The sequence below is a fragment of the Bos grunniens genome, chromosome 15 (genome assembly GCF_055505025.1).
Source record: "Bos grunniens cultivar Pamir isolate PY7600 chromosome 15, Bosgru_T2T1.0, whole genome shotgun sequence".
NCBI lineage: Eukaryota > Metazoa > Chordata > Mammalia > Artiodactyla > Bovidae > Bos > Bos grunniens.
The window spans coordinates 51,941,142-51,959,804 of NC_141179.1; the positions used below are offsets into that span (position 1 = coordinate 51,941,142).

The window sequence follows — 18,663 nt, forward strand, 5'->3', positions numbered from 1 at the left end:
TCAGGTCCCCTCCTTGGCTCCCAGGTCTGCCTCCTGGGGCAGGTCCCCAGCCCCCTCTGATTCTTGCTCCCTGTGCACTAACACGTGAGCTGGGGAGGAGGGGCCAGATTCCCCAGAGGCTGGAGCCTGAGCCCCTCCAGCATCCGGAAGCCCTGTTTCTGATGACTCCTGGGTCCCCACTGTCGCTGGCACTGTCAGCTCTGGGGTCTCAGGGATGGGGGGCCCCAGGTTCTGGAAGCTGTTGCGCACTCGGGTGATGTAGCGACTGAGGACGCTGGCTCCTCCGGGCGGCCGGCGTGGCCCTGCCTCCACCACAGCCCGCTGCACACATGCTACCTCACTCTGCAGTCGAGACACCGTCTTGGTGAGCTCTGTCAGTCTGTTGCCCAGGTCTGGGGGTGGGAGTAGAGATGGGGGCGTCTCTCAGAAGGTGAGTCTGCCCCGCTCCATTTCTACCCTCAACAGGGGAGGGCATGCTGGAGCATCCTGCAGCAGGAGAACTGGAGGAAGTGAGGGACTGGCACTGGGTTGTGGGCCAGGTGAGCAGGCTGCGTCAGTGGTGGATGAATCAGCAGAGCTGGGATGGTGATGGGATTAGAAGATAGCAAAATGAAGGTCTTATGGACCAGAGAAGGGTCAGGAGTCATAGGGATGAGAATTGTCTATGGGTAGATATATGTATATCTGCCCAGTTCTCCTCTTCCCCATTTACATCTGTCCTGCTCACACCCACCCTCAGGGCCAAGTGCAGACCCAACCCTCTCTCTCTCTCCAGCTTCTGGTACTCTAGCCTTCTGCCTTCCCATGAGCCTCTCAAAATGATAGGCTCTTCCTCTCCTTTGAGCTCCCACTGCAATTTGTTTCTCTTTTTTAAAGCACTTCCTGACTAGGGAGATGGTTTCTCTTCCTCACCAAACTGAAAGCTTCCCATGTGTCCCTGCTGGGAATAAGAGGGCATAGCAATGAACTCTGATTGAATGAATGAATGAATGATGAATAAAGTGAAAGAGTGAATGCATAAGGGAACGGTTGAGAGAATAAATGAACACATAAATGAAGGTAGGAATGAAGGGATAAATGAAGGGAGTGGGATAAATGTCTGAATGGGGGGTGGGGCCGGGGGATATTGAGTGCAAGGGCACATACTCTCTCTGTAAGTTGTGGCTTCTGAGGGTGGGTCAGAGGGGGCCACAGAGAGAACTGCAGGCTGGACAAGGGGTGTGAGGCTGGGTGTTCCAGATGAGCAAGGGACAGGAATGGGAAAGGCTGGGAAGTGAGCAACTAACCTTTCCGACGAGTCTCCTCAAACTCCCGCTGGGCAGTCTCTATGTAGCGTTGCACCAGGGCCTTGATGACCCGAAGCCGGTAGGATCCACGCTCTCCCTCCCCTGGCCCTGCCCCTGCCCCAGGATTGGCCTGGGATGGGAAGACAGGAGGGTAAGAGGGATTCCTCACTGCAACCTGCCCCAGGCAATGAAGGATGGAGGCACAGTCTGTGCAGAGTTGTCTGTCCCTGAAGGCCGCACATCCAGACCTTCGTGCAGGTCTGGCAGGTAGTCTGGATGGAGGCCACACATTGTGGGATGGCTGAGTGCAGGGAACCAGGGACGGAGGTGGGTGATGGTTAGGAGAGGAAGAGGAGGAAGAGGGGAGTGGGCAAGGAGAAATGCTGAGCAGGACAGAGTGGAGCTCTCTTGTGCCACCAATCCATCCTTGGTTTTCTTGAGCTGAGTCAGGGCAGGTTAACCTTGTCCTTCCGATTCCTCAGAGGGGAGACTAGAGGATATGGGGATGCATGTGCACAGACTAGCTCATGCAAAGAAAATGGAAACCATCGTGTAAGAGTGATTGGTTCTGGGTCCAGTTTCAGACCTCAGGACAGAACCAGGAAGGCAAGTCAGGCCTTTGGGGCAGATAATAGAGAGAGGGAGCAGAGGTGAAGATGGCAAAGTGCTGGGCTTGGAAAACAGGCTGAAATCTCAGCTTGGTCACTTTGCCTCTGTGAGCCTTGAGCCAAGCTGCTCAGCTTCTTCAGGCTGAATGTCTCCAGACTGAATATGGAGATGGTGGGTTTCCCTGATGGTCCAGTGGTTAAGAACCTGCCTTACAATGCAGGGGATGCTGGTACGATCCCTGGCCAGGAAAGATCATACATGCCATTTCTTTCTGCTGCTCTAGACTGTCGGCACTTCAAGGGTCCACCATTCTGCATATCTTTGTTTCCAGCATAGGTGTGCTTAGGTAAGTATTTATTAAACAAAGTATTGACCAATCAGATAAAGGGAAGGCCTGCCTCATCAGGGGATCCAGGAGCCTCTGAGCCTCAGCGCTGGCCTATGGCTTCACAGAGCTGACCTTAGAGAGACCTTGCCTTAGAGAGACCCTCAGGTAACATGTTTTAAGGGGAAAAGATGGGACCCCCTACAATAATGCTATCTGAATTAGGTGGGGTCCCATGCCAAGCCAGACTGAGTTAGGGAGCAGAGAAGCAGAGGTAAGTTAATCCCCTGGAGGCCTGCCCTCCTCTCTCAGGCCTCAGTCACCTTCGAATTTCCCAGTGTGTGGGGCACTCTTCCCTTAGCTTCTAAATGTTTTATTGTGGAAAACATTCAATAGGTTCTTGGCTCGGTTTAGGGCAAAAAGTTTTGCCTGGAGCTTACGGGGTATTGGTGGCTTGCGAGGAGGGTGGCATGGACTTTATTTTAAACTGGATGATATAGGATTGGAGATTTAGGGCATGGCCAGAGCCAGGTAGAGGGAAAGGCCACAGGAGAGAGTAGGAACTGGGAGCAGACTTTCTGCAAACATACCTGGGAAGTCAGATGAGCCAGGGGTGTTCAGACAAATGGATGGTACAGAGAGTGCAGCTAAAAGCCTGATGTGAGGAAGACTCACAACAAGCACATGAGATACTCACAAAGGTGGGGATTGGGGGATAGTTTGGCTTCTTGGTTTTGCAGCAGAGGTGGCAACAGCAAATGAAGCGGAAAACTCTCCTGAGACATTGAGATGGTGGGAAGGGGTTAGTCAGGGGAAAGGGTCCAGGGAGATGGGGCAGGAGCGGGGTGGGAGTGCTGAGTGCTGGGGGCTTGGGAATGAGGGCTCTGAGGTCCTCACCTGAGCAGGTAGAAGATGGCCTTGGGGGAGGGCAGGATATTGAAGGGCACGGGCAATGTCAGGCCCTCTCGGAAGTAGGACAGGTAGAGTTTTGAGCGAGCAAACTTCCACTCCACGTCAGCAGCGTCCTGAGGGCCAGGAAGCGGGGGCTCAGCAAGGACCACTTTGGTGCCTAGCCCTCCTGCCCACTCAGTCTGCCCCATTTCCCCCAATCCTCTGGTCTCTTATCTCCTGTGTGCCCATCACTTTCTTCTCCCCATTCTTGTCTCCATCCTCACCTATCATCCACATCTCCCCTGTTGGTACCCCCCTTCCCACTTTCTCCCCATCATCTTGCCTCCTTCTGACATTCAATTCCTGCCAGCCTGTTCTCCAGCCCACAAACCCTAACTCAGCCATCTCCTTCCCTCTCACTTCTCATGTTTACACCTACTTTTCCACAACACACACTTTCTCCCAGCCCTAATGTGGAATGAGCACTAGACTTGTGTCTGATAAAAACAATAACATCAAGACCCTCAATCTACAGACGAGGAAATTGAGGGCTTGAGAGGAAAACTTGTCCCCAGTCTCAAAACAAGGCAGCAGTGGCGACAGAGCAGGAACCCAAATCTCCTGACTCCTTGCACCCTATTCCTTTCCTTCCCTTTCCCTCTTCTTCCCTCTGCCCGAGCTGCCCTCAGTTCACATACCTCAATCTTCTGGAATGAGTTGGTGATCATGGCAATGAGCATGTTGAGCAGCACAATCACCATGACGATGGTAAAGATGCCATAGAGGGCCCGGCCCACGAATTCCGGCACCAGAAACTGAGGCATGTCCACCACACTGTGCTCCTCCATGCCAAACATCGTCCAAAACAGAAACTGGAAGGTCTCATTGAAACTGGCACAGTGGGCCAAAGAGTAGGATGTGAGGGGTGGGAGATGAGCCTGGGGGCCACCCAGACTCACTCCTCCTCACCCTGGGGACCCAGCCAAGGGCGCTCTGCTTCCATGAAGCCCTTTGGACTGCTTGCTGTTTCTGAGCCAGAATTTAGTGAGCACACAGCAGTACCAGGAACAGGCGCTAAGGATGCAGCCATGAACAAGACAAGCAGAGTCCCTGTCTTCAGGGACTTTATGTTCTGGGTGGAGATGGGGGTAAGATGGACACTTAACTCTACCTCTTCCATCCTCCACACTGCCATTCAGTGTGTTCTTTCTCAATGCTGAGCTGATGAGCTGGACTTCTGTTTGTCAAACTTTAAATGCTCCTAACTACTCTCGGTCCAGATGCCTATCTGAGGTTTTTAGCAAAAATACTTTTACTTAGCTGTCACCCATCAAAGAGCAGGAGGGCTCAGCCTATTCATGCCAGTGTGGAGTGACTGATTCCTCCAGGGTCCTTGAAGGAGGCTGGAAGGAGTAGTTTCTGTCCCTAGCACTAAGATTCATGCTTTAAACCATGTCAGCAGAGTTTTTCAACATCCAGAAGCCAGAACATGAACAAGGATTCTTGGGGAAAAGGGTTGGTCTAAATAAAGCCTCCATTTACTTTGAGAAAGCTTTGACAAACATCCACAGATTCAACCACAAGTCCTTCAGCATCATTAATAAAACCATCATGTAGTTGCACTCATGAATTCATGATTGAATGATTGCTTGGGAAGCCACTTGGAGCTCTCTGGCCTGGGAAAGGCAGGGTAAGACAGGTTGGGTAAGTTTGGTTAAGGCAGGTTTCTTGGCAGGCCCTTCAAGAGTTCCATGACCTGGCCCCTCTACCCTCTCCTGCCTCCTCTCTCAAAATCCCCTCCATGTGCCAGCCATGGAGGAAGTCTTGCTAGTCTCCAAACATACCCCCTTGCTTTGGTACATGTGCCCCTTTTGCCCAGAATGCCCAGACTCCCACCTTCCTGGCCCGCCTCCACCCCGGCGTACTTGCCCAGCCGCTCGGTCTCCTGGTAAGGCACGTAGATGTTGTTGAGGCCGCAGAGGAAGGCGGTCAGGATGATCATGAGGATGAACATGAACCTGGCAGGAGGCGGGATGGGGAAGGGTCAGAGCAGGGCTGTACCCTGGGAGAAGGCAGGCTCTAGGAAGAGGGATGGGGGTGATGGCTCCTAGGCTCAGCCTCTAATTGACAAGCATTCAGTCTGGTTATTATTAAGAAGAGAGAAATTAGTTAGGGGGTGGGAAATGAGAAGGGATTGAAAGGGTGTTGAAGCAGAAAGTCTCCATCCAGAATAAAGGGTTCTGGGTTGAAACAGTCAAAGTTGAGGATGGTCCAGGCTCCCAGGGAGGGACTGAGATGCTGAGATGTGGTACAGGGATAGGGGAGAGTCACAGAGTCCTACTGGACAGGATTTCTCACCAGCAGAGTTAAAGCCGTGTGTGAGTTGAGTTGCCTTGTTGCAGGGAGGGATGGAAGCTGAGCTGAGCTGAAGACGTTCACAGATATAACCAAGGTTTTTTCCCACCAAGGGCACCCACTCCCATCCTACCTCAGGCAGAGCATTTCCAAGGAAGCAGGCATTAACTATGGGCTCTGACTAGGGCGAAAGGCCAGGTAGGCTGTAAATGATTAGATGATAATTATCAAGAAGACCAGATAATTCCATGAGTTCCAAGAGCAGTTGTACAGGGGAACCATCCAAAGGGACCTCTGAGTCCAGTGTCTCACCTCAAAAATGGGAAAATGGAGCCCCAGGTTGGCCATGGAGACAGCAACAGAACTGGCATGCCAACCAAGGGCTTTTTCTGCATTCGGTGGTTCTTGATCTTTGGAGTCATAGGTCTCTTTGAGAATTAGATGAAAGTTATAGATCCTCTCCGGCTTCCCACTTGGCTCTTGTGGTAAAGAGCCTGCTTGCCAATGCAGACTTAAGAGACACAGGTTCAATCCCTGGGTTGGGAAGATCTCTTGGAGAAGGACATGGCAACCCACTCCAGTATTCTTGCCTGGAGAACCCCATGGACAGAGGAGCCTGGTGGGCTACGGTCCATAGAGCGGCAAAGAGTTGGACAGCTGAAGCAACTTAGCATGCATGCAGCACGTATAGACCCTCTCTGCAGAGAAATGTATCTTGACATTTACATTCCCCAATTTTCCTATAGTTCCAGGGTTTCCAAGGTCTTTGGAGCCTGTACAAGGAAACCAGGTTAAGAACCCCTGTGCTAACTAGAGCTGGGGAACTTCAGAAGGAGGTCAGATGGGGTCCATCGGAGGGGAGGATGCTCGGAGCAAAGGTGGTACGCACCGGATCATGTCGTCAATCATCCTGCCCATGGAAATCTGCAGGGTGCCCAGCGACTCGTGGGCCGGCAGGATGGAGGCCAGGCGGGTGAAGCTGAGCATGCTGGTGACAGCGAAGAGCACCTCAGCCAGGAACTGGGGGTCCTCCGTGCGCCACTCACTCCGCTCTGTGCCAGGGGGGATGGGGGGCTGAGGTTGAGAGCCAAGGAAGAGAGGGGGCGGGGGAATTCAGGGCTGCGCTGAGGGGCACTTACCAGCCGAGGTGAAGTAGTGGCAGGCAGCCCCATCAGGGGCATCCCGGCAGTGCTTGTGTGCAAGCCCTGCCAGGAGGAGGCGCAGCGTGAAGGCCGCCAGGTACAGGGAGAGGATGACCATATCCAGGAAGTTCCACCAGTCCAGGAGGTAACTGCGCAGGCCCTCGATCCACACTTCCTTACACTCAAACCACAGGAAGCCTGAAGGAGGCGGCAGGGCGTCAGCACTGGGTGAGGCACCCCCTACATCCAGGTCAGAGCTGGGTGTGTGGGTGTGGGTGGGCGGGGGAACCTCTCCACCGAGTGAGGGGAACTAAAATATCCCAGGCTTGAAGGTGATAAAATGTAGGCATTTAGTCTGCTTCAATGTCATAAAGATCTTACATGGAAATAAAAAGGACTCCTGGTTGATGCAGACTCAGTGGCCGTGGGGCCAGTTTCAGTGATCTGATCACCTGATAAACTCAGAAAGTAACACCTGGAGAGGCTGGTTATTGGGAGGGGATGATCTAAATCTGGGTCTCCCTGCCCTCCACCAAATACACACTGGACAAATATTTAGAGAATATTGATTTGAAGGGGCTCCAAATTATCAACCTGCTCATGATCAGCCCAGGGCCCAAGGCCAGGCCTGGGGAGGGAGGGTCTTGGGAGCTGGACCCCATTAGCCAGGTGACCCTGCCATGTCGTGCCCTTCTCTGCTCCCTGGATACAAGCACATGCTTTTTCACTCATGGTTCTGTCCACACCTAGAAAGCCCTTCCACACCCTTTAGAAGGTGGGCTCACCTTTGTACCCCAGGACAAGTCTCACCTCCTCTCTGAAGCCTTCTCTAACCGGGGCAGTGAGTTTCACAGCTCTTTTAAGACCTCTGTGATACCGTCTCCATGGAGCACTGCAAGGTATCTCTTCCTGGGTCTGTCCCCCTCCCCTCCCTGAACTTGGAACCCCTCAAGGGCACGGACTGTGGTCGATTCACCTCCTTGTCCACAGTGCCCAGAACAAGGCCCAGCAATCACTACTGAATAAACACTGATTAAGCTCCTATCATGTGCCAGTGGGATCCTGTGGTGAAGAAGACATACAGGCCTCCCCGGGCTCATAATCTAGTGAGGGAGGTGGGCAAGTAGCCAAGTTGTTACAGCTCAGAGTGGTCAGTGCTAAGGTGAAGGAGAACAGGGGAACAGAGGCTGTCTTTGGAGTATCCAGGAACTGATCCTCACCTTGATTTGGGAACCAGGGAAAGCTTCACTTCCCACAGAGTGATGTTTGAGCTGAGACTGGATGGAGGAGTGGAAGCTGGGGCAGCATGGAAGGGGAGGGGGTTGTGGGGAAAGAGAACTCGCTTGGGCCTGGAGACAAGCAGGGCGTGGTGGGAACTGAGTCCGTTTCCATGGCAGCAGAGCACCAAGAAGGTGGGATGGATGCTCAGTGATGTATGCTGAATGGGTGGATGGAATCCTATTTATTTAAAATATCTTTATTTGGCTGCGCAGGGTCGTACTTGCAGCATGCCAGATATTCAATCTTTGTTGAGCATGTGGGATCTGTAACTGTGGCATGCAGAATCTTTTTTAAATGTGGTGTGTGGGATGTAGTTCCCTAACCAGGGATTGAACCCAGGCCCCCTGCATTGAGAGTGTGGAGTCTTAACCACCGGATCACAAGAGAAATTCCTGGATAGAATCCTAATTAATTTATCCATGTGTTCTCAGGGCTTTGCTCACAATAGACCAGCAGCAGGTGTTCACTACATGAAGAAATGAGGAATGTTGTTTCTTAAAACTTCTTCCCCTGCAGGCAGGAACTATACTGGTTTCACTTCCACCCAATACAGGTCAATAATGATTGGTAAACAGTTGGATGGGACACTTTTCCTCTTGGATCACTCTTATTTTCTTCTCCAGAGTTCTTGGCCAAATTTCCTTTCGTGCCTCACTGACTGATTTGTTACTGGGTAGAGGAGCAGACTTAGTCTACTGGTGGTTTGGGAGTTGCCAACTAAGCTAGAGGTAAGTCAAGAGAAGATAGACGAGGAAGGTGCCCAACCTAGCTGCTGAGCTGACTAACCAAATGCTCGGCAGAGCTCTAGGGATTCTTGTCAACTGCATTTGCTGAACTGTTTGAGAAAATGCAATTTTGCTATAGAAGGAAAGAACACCAATAGAATGGATGAAACTTCTGCCTTAAGCATATGTAAGTTAGTTATCCAGGTGACACGTTGGACAAATAAAGCAAGTAGAACACATGTTGGGCTTCCCAAGTGGTACAGTGGCCAAGAAACTGCCGGCCAATGTAGGAGACGCAAGAGACGCAGGTTCAATCCCTGGGCCAGGAATATCCCTTGGGGTAGGAAATGGCAACTCCCTTCAGTATTCTTGCCTGGAAAATTCCATGGACAGAGGAGCCTGGTGGGCTATAGTCCATGGGGTCACAATGAGTGAGACATGACTGAGTGACTGAGTGCGTACACACACACACACACAAAGCACACGTGTGTGTGAACACATGTAGAATATTCAGGGTCGACACTCAATATTAGTGACACACTGAATATGCACAAGACAAATGAGGCCCTTAGGATTCATCTGACTTAAATTAGCTCCCCACTGGTAATATCTAGTGGCCTCACAAGTCCTCTGCAACAAAATTGCAAAGAAAAGTCATAGCTGCTCACCAGGATGATTAGTAAGCTACAGCTGTACATACATGCCCCTGTGTTTCTCCTACAGATCAACTGCTGGGCCCAGGCAGCTTCTGGCTACTGTATCCTCTGCTCAAACCTCACCTCTGGTCCTTAAAACAGCACCATCGTAAGTACACCATTTGTATGTACTTATGTAATAAACTGTACGATTCAAGCATCTTAATTTGGTCTATGAGTCTTTCTGCTCCATGACCTTTGGGATAGATTGCCTGGTGGTGTACTTGCTGGCTACCTTTAGGCCAAGGTGATCTGCCACCTGACACCATGGACCAGTGTCTTATTTGTGAGAGGATATGAATATCCAGAGTGGGTAGCGACTAATGCCAGGGTAGGGGAAGAATGGGGTCCATACTCAGGGATCTATCACAGGGTGAGATCCCCTGATTAGAGGTGAAGGGGAAACCCATGGTGAACTAGAGCCCTGAGAGGTCTGGTTGCATATTCAGGGAGCATCTATAGGGGCCACCCCATATAGGGGTGCTCACTGTGAAGAAAAGTGAGGGGGTCCCCAGGAGGGAGTCTACCACAAATAAAAGGCCCCACCCATGTACCTGCAACCCAAACCATGTGTAGTGAAGTCTCCCAGACACTCTGGCTGCGGCCTCGGAAGGTACTCAGCTGTGTCTCCATGACCAGGGACTCTCCCAGCAGGAAGATGAGGAACCACAGATAGGAGGCCGAGTGCAGCAGGAACTTCAGTACCGGGATCTTCAGCAGGCGGCCAAGCTGCGGGGGAAGGAAGGAGAGCAGGCTTCTCAGAGTCCTGCTCACACCTCTCCCCTCCCAGGAGAACTTCGGGGATGCTCAGCCCCCACGTGTCTCCTCCTTTCACTCACTCACTTATTCAGACGTTTATCAAGAATGTACTGTATATTAGGCTTTCCCCTTTCATATTGATGTTTTCCTTCACAACTGTAGGAGGTGGGTATCATTATTTCCATTTTTAAGCTAGGAACTGAGGATCACAGAAGTAAAACTTTCCCTAGGGGGCTCCCCCAGACTCTTCGATCACAACCATGTTAAAAAGTAAGTTTATCATCTTTGGATCTCAAACGTCTTCCTCTTCTTTCTGTGTCCCCATCTTAGAAAACATCCCGAACACCCAGACCAGGAAGCTTGAAGGCATCCCTGAATCCTTTTCCTTTCTTTCACACACTCTGACAGTCTCTCGGACTCCCACCCCTCCCCCAATTCATCCTTCACACCCCTGGGAGAGAGAGCTCTCTAAAGCACAAAACTAATAGAATCTCTCACCTCATTACAATCCTCCAGTGGCTCCCAACATTGCATAAGGTTCTGTGGAACCCGGGCCCCTGCTCGCTTCCCACCATTCGCTAATTGCTATCTGCACTTAGGCTTTAGCTGCACAGAATTCCTTTCAGTCTCTCTAATGCTTTGCATTCTCCCTCCCTGGGATGTTGGATGGATGCCCTTTTCCTGCCTCCTGGAGCACTGCTTACCCTATTCCTCACCTGGTTTACAGGGTCTTGATCTTTTTTATGTCCGCAGTGCCAGGCATGATGTCTGGCTCATAGTAGGGAATAGAAATATCTGAGTCCTAAAGAGCTCCCAAAGAATTTGAGGTTGGGGTAGGGGTCTCATTAGGAGAGACTGCATATAAGACTCAGGCTTTGGAGGCAGAGAGACCTCAGTTTCAATCCCAACTCTGCTATTTCCTGCGGACAAAAGAGAATTTCTGTTCCCTATGTCTTCACTGTAAAATCCAGGTGCAATGCCTACCTTCCAGAACCACCTCAAACTACCTAAAAGGAACATTAAGGGCCCAGCTCAGGGCTTGGCATAAAACAAGTGCTCAATAAATGACAATTATCATTATTTCTATTCTTAGTACCCGGGACTTGGGCGCCAGCCAGTACCCAAGGCAGAGGAAGGGCATGGTGAGGAAGATGAGGAAGGCGATGAAGAGCTTCCAGATGGTGGTGCTCCCACGCCAGCCAGCCAGGTTCCCACACCAGATGGAGGACAGGACTTGCTGGCAGATGGGATGTGCTACAAACTAAACAGATAAGGGTGTGAGCAGAGGGAGTGACCACTGGCCAGGGAGGAAGAAGAGGAGTCAGTCAGGTATAGAAAGTGAACCACGTTTCTTTTCTCCCCAGGCCAGCCAGCTAAGAAGAGAGGCAACACACTTACCAAGTGATCTTGGGCAGACCCCACCCCTCTTTGGGACTTAGTTTCCTAGTCTATGAAGGAGAAACTGAGCTCAAAGAATTTTCTGGACTCTCCAGATCCCACATTGTTGAATCTAAGCCAGGCAGTGGTGGGTGCAACTGGATACGGGTCCCAGAACCCTGAGGGTTCTTTGTCTTCTTAGCGATGTGGGGCACCAGGCAGCATGGTCTTGAGGTAGGGAGGAGCAGGGAAGGTGGAATTTGCTGACTTGGGCAGTCATTGGAAAGGAAGGTTTCTAATTAAGCTCCTGGTGGGCTAGGATATCTGAGGGTGGGTGAGAGGGAGGAGTAAGAGGCAGGGGGAGGCTAGAAAGGGAACATGTCTTTGGCTTAGGGGTAGGCATCTAATGAGATGGGGAATAAAGGAATCACTTGATATTTCAGCCCTGAGAGATCTAGTCTAATCTTGCTGGATAGAGGGAGATATTGAAGTATAACCACAGAAAAAGACCAGACCAAACCTACTCAGCAGGCCAACAGGTAAAGCTCAGAAGTCTGGTCTGGTTGGGTCATGGGACTTCCAAGGCTGGGCAGAGGTTAGGGACTTAGACTGACGATAAGAAGGGAGGGTGGGAGACCCATAGGATCAAGGGCCTGGAGAGAAGGGTGCTCAGAATCAAGAGCTAAGAGGGGTCCTGGGACTTCCCCAGTGGCCCAGTAGCTAAGACTCTGTACTCCCAATGCAGGTGACCTGGGTTTGATCCCTGGATGGGGAATTAGATCCCATGTGCCACAACTAAATCCCGGCACAAAGACATAAATATGAATATTAAAAAAAAAATGAGGGGGTCCTGAGGGCAGGGAAATGACTTGCTTAGTGTTGGATAGGGGCCATCTAGAGGGGGCAGGGCAGGGCTGGGGAGGCAGGCAGGGCCCAGCTGACCCGCTTCTGGTTGTAGTTGACGGCCAGTCGCAGCCTCGCCAGGTTGGGGATGCCTTCCTCAAAGGCCTGGCCCAGACCCTCGGCCTCGGGCTCAGTCTCGCTGTCCTCGCCCAGGTCATTGAGCACCGCGGTGACCTCACTCTGGTTCCGGCACATGCCCAGCAGTTCAAAGCCGTAGTCCTGGCTCAGCGACTCCAGGGCAATGTACTCGGGCTGTAGGAAGAAAGTCCAGGTGTGCTGGCCATCCTGTGGGCCCAGCCAGTTGGGTCAGCCCACCCTCCCGACACTGGGCCTGGGCCACTCTGTCCTGCCCTCAGCCGCCACTTCCCCACAGCTGATGTCACCCTAAACCATCTATTCCTTTCTTCTTTGCCACCCCACCTGTCCTCCTGGCTATAACGAGGCACCTGCTGTGTCAACATTGCTTCTCTGGTACCACATCTATCTCATCACTGAGTCATTTCAACACAGACGGCCCCATTCCCATCACCTCTGCTCCCCCGCCTTGTCCTTTCCTTTCCCTCTGCCTGTTTAGATTTTGCTCCTACTCTTCATGCCTTCTTGGGTTCTTTTACTTTTGCTACCTTATATGAAAACACATGCTGGCAGTTTTGGGAGCTGCAGAGTGGGCAGCTCTTGCCTCCACTTTCCCCTGCCTAGCTTCGGTCTTACTTGGGGCCCTAACACCAGAGAGAATCCGGGCTAGGATTCAGGAGGCCCAGCACGGTCCCTCAGGTGGCAGCACCCTGGGTTAGGCATGTCCCCTTTCCAAGCCTCTGTCCCTTGCCGAGAAGCAGGGGATGGTCATTCCTGTGTCTCCTTCTGTGGGCTGCTGTGTGGGTGGAGGGAAAGGCCCTGGGAGAGGGCTGCTCTTCCTGCTACCTGGAAGTGGGGGTCCTCATTCTCTGATCCTTTGACTCCAGAGAAGCAGCACGCTCCTCCCCCGGCTCAGCTGGCACAGGTCACATCCAGCCTTAGGCCTCTGTTTTAATATCCCTGTCTGTTTCCTCACCTAATGGTAGTTGTCACCATGGGGATCAAGTTGGGCTGGCACCGAGAGGATGTCAGTGGATAAGTGATGAATGGAACTAGACTGTGAATTCAAGGCCCCTGATCAGTCCTGGCCTCCAGGCCTTCCCTTCAGGCGTTCTGTCCACACAGAGCCTCTGCTCTCATCCCGTGTCACCTTTTGCTAGCTGAGAGTCTTTGCTTGCCCTGAACCCCTACATCAAATGTCCTCCCTACTCCTCTTGTGTTAAACCACCTGGTCGTGTAGCCAAGGTTAATCCCACTTCCTCTAAGGAGTCTGCCCTGCACACAACAGCTGTAGCCTCCTGACCTATTTTCTGGCCCTTGGAAGCCCTGTAGCACCATCCACAGAGGCCCCAAATGAAGCTGAGCCTCTGGGGAGTCTGGTCCACCTCACTCTGCCCTCTTCCACCTTGATGTGATCATGAGCTCAAGGCCCCAACACAGGATGCTCTAGGTGGGACCACACAGTAGGCATTCAGAAAGGACAGGTTCTACTGAATGTCATCTCTAAGTCTGTCCAGCTGTTTTTCTATCTGTGTTCTCCCTCCTCCATCAGACAGACCCAGGACACCCCTAGGGTGGGGTATGTGTTGCCCCCTGGAGTGACAGCTGTCTGCTATTAGAATGAATCCCCTTCAGGGCAGGATTCTGGCACTCTCCATCAGAACGGAGGTTTCCTGAGAACATCTTTTTGTTTTTTCTCTCTTCCCAGAACACCCACTAGAGGCCCGATCATGCCCCGGTGGACGGACAGATACAGGGCACTGAGGGCAGGAGGAGGGAGCAGAAACCAACCTTAAACTCAGGCTCCTTGCGGGCAAGGTGCCGGAGCTCGCGGCTGAGCTGGAAGGCAGCAAGCATGGCGTCCTCGCTGGCCAGCGAGAGATGGGCGCGGCTGGCGATGCCCCGGTAGGTGTTGATGCGAGACAGGGAGAACTTGAGCAGGTCGTAGCGGCGCGCGTTGCTGCACTCAAGGCAGGCGCAGGAGACGGGGTGCGGCCGTGCGATGGTGTGACCCTGGCCCATGAGCAGCTGGGCGATCTCATACAGGTCCTTCTGGCAGGCCAGGGTGAGGGGCGTGACCCCGGGGGCGAAGCGGGAGCCATCGATCGACGAGTCAAAGAAAGCCAGTGAGGAAGACCTGGTGTCCACCTTGCGGCCCTTCTCGCGTTCCAGCCGGGCCAGCAGGTGACGCACCACTGCGGGTTGGTTTGTGTCCACAGCCACCAGCAGGGCCTCATGGATCTGGCGGAAGTCGAACTTGACGTTGGCCAGCAGCACATCAGTGATGGCCTCGTGGCCCAGGCGGATGGCCAGATTGAGGGCCTCCCTCCAGGAGCGGTCCTCGGCCTCCTCCACATTCCGGGGGGGCCCGCCTGGCCCGCCGCCCGGGGCCTCGACCCCCACCTCCAGCAGCTGCTGCACCAGGCCTGTATGTCCCTCCTGGATGGCACCCAGCAGCGGAGCGGGGAACTTCAGCTTTCTGTTCACGATCTCTGTCCAGTTAGGCTGAGGCTGGATGAAGGAGCAGACAGGGTGGGACCTCGAGTCCCCAACCTTCTTTGCTGGGGGCCTCCCTCACCCTTCCATTTTCAAGCCCTTAACCCTCTGTACCCAGCCACCATTATAGTCTTCCTGGTGGCCCAGACGGTAAAGAGTCTGCCTGCAATGTGGGAGACCTGAGTTCGGTCCCTGGGTGGGGAAGATCCCCTGGAGAAGGAAATGGTAACCCACTCTAGCCTGGAGAATCCCATGGACGGAGGAGCCCGGGGGACTACAGTATGGGGTCACAAAGAGTTGGACATGACTGAGCAACTTCACTTTGACTTTCATCTCAAACACAAGTTTCTTTTTGTTTTAATGTACATTTAATGTTTGGGCTTTCCAGGTGGTGCTAGTGGTCAAGAACCCGTCTGCCAACACAGGAGACAGAAGAGACGTGGGTTCCATCCCTGGGTCAGGAAGATCCTCTGGAGAAGGACATCGCAACCCACTCCAGTATTCTTGCCTGGAGAGTCCCATGGACATGGGAGCCTGGTGGGCTACAGTTCATAGGGTCGCAAAGAGTTGGACATGACTGAAGGGACTTAGCATATAGTATTTAAGTATAGGTAGTTTTTTAAACCCTCAGAAGTATGTAACCCATTCAATTCTTAAATAACCCTATAAGGCAGGAGCTATCACTTCATCCTGTCCTCACTTTAACAGAAGAGGAAACCAAGGTAGACTTGCCAAGCCACTTAGACAGGGTGGTCACCCAGGCAGTTTGGTTGAGAAGCTGGTGTTCCTAGCTATTCTTTCGTGGTACCTCTCAACTCAAAAATTAGTAGTAGTAGGTAGCTTTTGGATTTTTGGAATCTCTACTTCAAAACCTCCCAAATGTGGTAGGTAGGTAAACACTTTCCCTCCTTTAAGAGGGAAAATAACGATGCTACCACTTTTATCTGTTTTACTCTGAAACTAAATTCTACATTAATGACATATACTCTAGTATGTATAGTTTATATGTGATCATCTTGTATGATGACAATATGAATGTCCTCCTCTGCCCAGTTATATCTGTGTAGGGAATACACTTCATGTCCATATTTTCCAGGAATTAATTGTTTTAGAAATACCCTTTCATACCATAACAGCTTCTTGTATATTTTTGTTAAGCTGTTAGTCAACAATATCCCATTGACTGGTATGAAATGCTGATAATATTTAGAAAATTGGTCTTGGTTGAAAAACGCATTTTTTTTTTTTTAAAGTTTAGTGGCTTAAAACCACACACATTTATTCTCTTACAGTTCACGCAGTCAGAACTAGATCATATCATGAGGCTAAAGTCAAGGTGCTAGCGGGGCAGGGTGGCTCCAGGGCAGAGTCCTTTTCCAACGCGACTGCCTGGCAGCTACGTTCCAGTTACATCCCTTGCATTCCTTAGTTTATGGCCACTTCAGCTTTAAAAGCCAGTGGCATACTCTCACGTCTCCTGAAGATACAAAGATTAAAAACATGTTCTTAGTCGCTATTTTATTGTGTGGACTCTCAGGTTAGAAGAGTTCTTCACACTCTTCATCCAAGGTACTCATTCAGTTCTAACGGGGGGCCCCTCCCTCAGCACGACTCCCACCTCACAGGAAACCACGCACAGTGGGGCCGATGTGGGCAGCCTGGGCAGGAGCATACTGAAGCAGGACAGGGTTGCACTGGGAGTGGAACCCCCGGGCGGGCACACAGATCTCTCCAGGATCTGCTCCCATCTTGTTGATATCCTCTTCCAGCTGCTCCTCCCTGGCGAAGTCCCAGAGCTTCCGAAGGACAGGTCCAGACACGTCCACGCAGGAGGGTCTTTAAACTGGGTTTTTCCCAAGCCCCTGAGTGCTGACCAAGCCTCACGGCAGGATCCCACCAGGCTCTCCTCCACCAACTCGCCAGCTCTGCCCTCTCCTGCTCTGGGCAGCACTCCCTCCAACCCCCTGGTGCTGCCTTGCCCCTCTTTCCCACCAGCCCAGCCCTTCCTCAGCGCTCTTCTTTCTGTGCCCAGGTTTGGGCCTCTAGCCGCTCTCCTCCCACCCGCAGGGTGGTGTCCCCCACATGCCTGGCAGCTATGTTGTTCCCGCCACTCCTCTGAGTCGGTCTATTGTTTTAATCACAGCCAGAAACGGGACAAGGATAGGGGAAGGCAGGGAGCAGAGGCCTCTTACCGTGAGGGGGTCCATGGCTGCACCCACCTATGCTGGTGGGGATGGCAGGAGAGAACTCCGGCTCCTCTGTCTGCTCCCCTAGCTGTGCCCAGCTTTCTCTTTCCTACCCCTTCCAAACCCTGCCCTCCCTCTGCCAGGCTCAGCTGCTCCCCTTCTGCCCTGTACCCTGGAGACCAGGGGAACTGGTGTTAGTGCCACACAACGAAACCTTCTGGGAAAGGAGAGAGGACACAGATGCTCAAAAAAGGTAGGAATGTATTTTAGAAAACCACAGGTGGAAGGGACCTTAGTGACCTTCTGGTCCAGCTGCCCCAATGTGCTGATGTGGCCTGGGATTCGCCCAGGGTTCCACAGCCAGCCACTCCTTAGTGTTTAGTCTGTCTGATTCCCGTAAAACAGGAGGATGGGATTTTTTTTTTTCTCTATTACTGAGGGTTAACTCTGGACCCAAGATAAATAATTTGCTTAAAGACACACAGCAACACTGTTACCTGATCATCCTAGGGAGGAAAGTCCCAAAGGATACTGAGAGTACAGTTCATGGGGCGCTGAAGGTCATGCTCATACTCAAAAATCACTCTCACTTTTCCCAGGACACCACAGGATCTTATCTGTGGGGGAGTGCTTTTCTTTACACTGGACCTCAATTTTCCTCTCAAGAAAATGGGCACAAGGATACACACCACTCACTGAGGGGAAGATGTTCTGGATTGTGTCCTGAAGCCCTTGAGAACTCACCAACTCTATCCCAGAAGTCCCAAAGAAGAGACACATGGAGCTGTCCTTGGGAGAGTAGGATGCCATGGTGACAGAAGCCTTGACAACTGGGAGTGGGGAGCAGGCTGGGCCCAGAGGTGCCCTCAGGCAGAGAGTCCTAAGGGAATGAGTGCGGGGAGGACAGAGGGCGGCCTGGCCTCGTCAGCCCCTCCCAGCTGTCAAGAGAGCCCCTCGTCCGTTTCTGTCACAGAGGGCAGAGGGGGGCCAAGGCCACAGGACTTCATGGCTCAGGCCTGAAGGACCTCCCCGCACGTGCTGGCATGTTCTTCTATTTCTCCTGCCGAGAATGGCAACTCGCAGATAGGACACTGGACCCAGGAAATGGGTGGCGAGCTCTCCGGAGAAGAAACCCACAGTACGTGCGGAGACGAAGATGGTGACGAGGCGGGAGAGGCTGGGGGAGGCGGGGAGGCCCCTCCACAAGTAGCAGCATGCTGGGGAAGCAGGTCAACGCTGAAGGAGCCTGAGGGGGAGAGGAAAGAAGGAGGTAAGAACCCTGGGCCCACTCCCGGGCGGGAGGTCACCCCACGCAGCCTGAAGGGAACCTCTGCTGGCAAAATGCAGCTGTTTTCACAAGAAAATTTTACTAGGGTTGAATATTTGACACCTGATGACATCCAGGCACAAGTCCACCAAACATTTTTTGAGTAAGTCCTATGTGCCTGACACTGTGTGAGGTGCTGAGGGATGTAAGCCCAGGCCTGTCCTCATGGACTATGGCATCTAGGGGTAAGGATAACTTGTGACCACAAATAACTGTCACAAACCACAGGGG

The 18,663-nt window shown here is 52.3% G+C and overlaps 2 protein-coding genes across 3 annotated transcripts in view; both read right to left on the reverse strand.

The window, feature by feature from the left end:
* LOC147358195 (short transient receptor potential channel 2-like) lies at window positions 1-17,915 on the reverse strand. Its single transcript, XM_086338183.1, has 14 exons — window positions 17,850-17,915; window positions 16,557-16,715; window positions 14,215-14,934; window positions 12,388-12,600; window positions 11,165-11,329; window positions 9,864-10,038; window positions 6,606-6,806; window positions 6,356-6,518; window positions 4,956-5,129; window positions 3,810-4,002; window positions 3,118-3,245; window positions 2,918-2,996; window positions 1,287-1,416; window positions 1-392 (listed from the first exon to the last, which is right to left on the reverse strand). Exons 1-14 carry the CDS (start codon window positions 17,913-17,915, stop codon window positions 1-3), a joined length of 2,958 nt encoding a protein of 985 aa, XP_086194309.1.
* Window positions 17,347-18,663, reverse strand: part of XNDC1N (XRCC1 N-terminal domain containing 1, N-terminal like) — a 20,640-nt gene continuing 19,323 nt past the window's right edge. For both annotated transcript variants that reach the window (XM_086340538.1, XM_086340537.1), the window contains exon 10: window positions 17,347-18,351. In XM_086340538.1, coding sequence (XP_086196664.1) covers window positions 18,116-18,351 — 236 coding nt within the window. In that variant the 3' untranslated portion in view covers window positions 17,347-18,115. The remainder of the gene's footprint in view (window positions 18,352-18,663) is intronic.

Excerpts from the sequence above, each read along its gene's own strand:
- LOC147358195 (XM_086338183.1), bottom strand. The coding sequence starts at position 17,915 with ATGGCATCCTACTCTCCCAAGGACAGCTCCATGTGTCTCTTCTTTGGG. Across the intron at positions 6,807-9,863 it reads ACACATGGTTTGGGTTGCAG|GCTTCCTGTGGTTTGAGTGT; the intron begins GTACATGGGTGG and ends CGCCTCCTTCAG. Across the intron at positions 1,417-2,917 it reads ATCCCCCAATCCCCACCTTT|GCCAATCCTGGGGCAGGGGC; the intron begins GTGAGTATCTCA and ends TTCCCATCCCAG.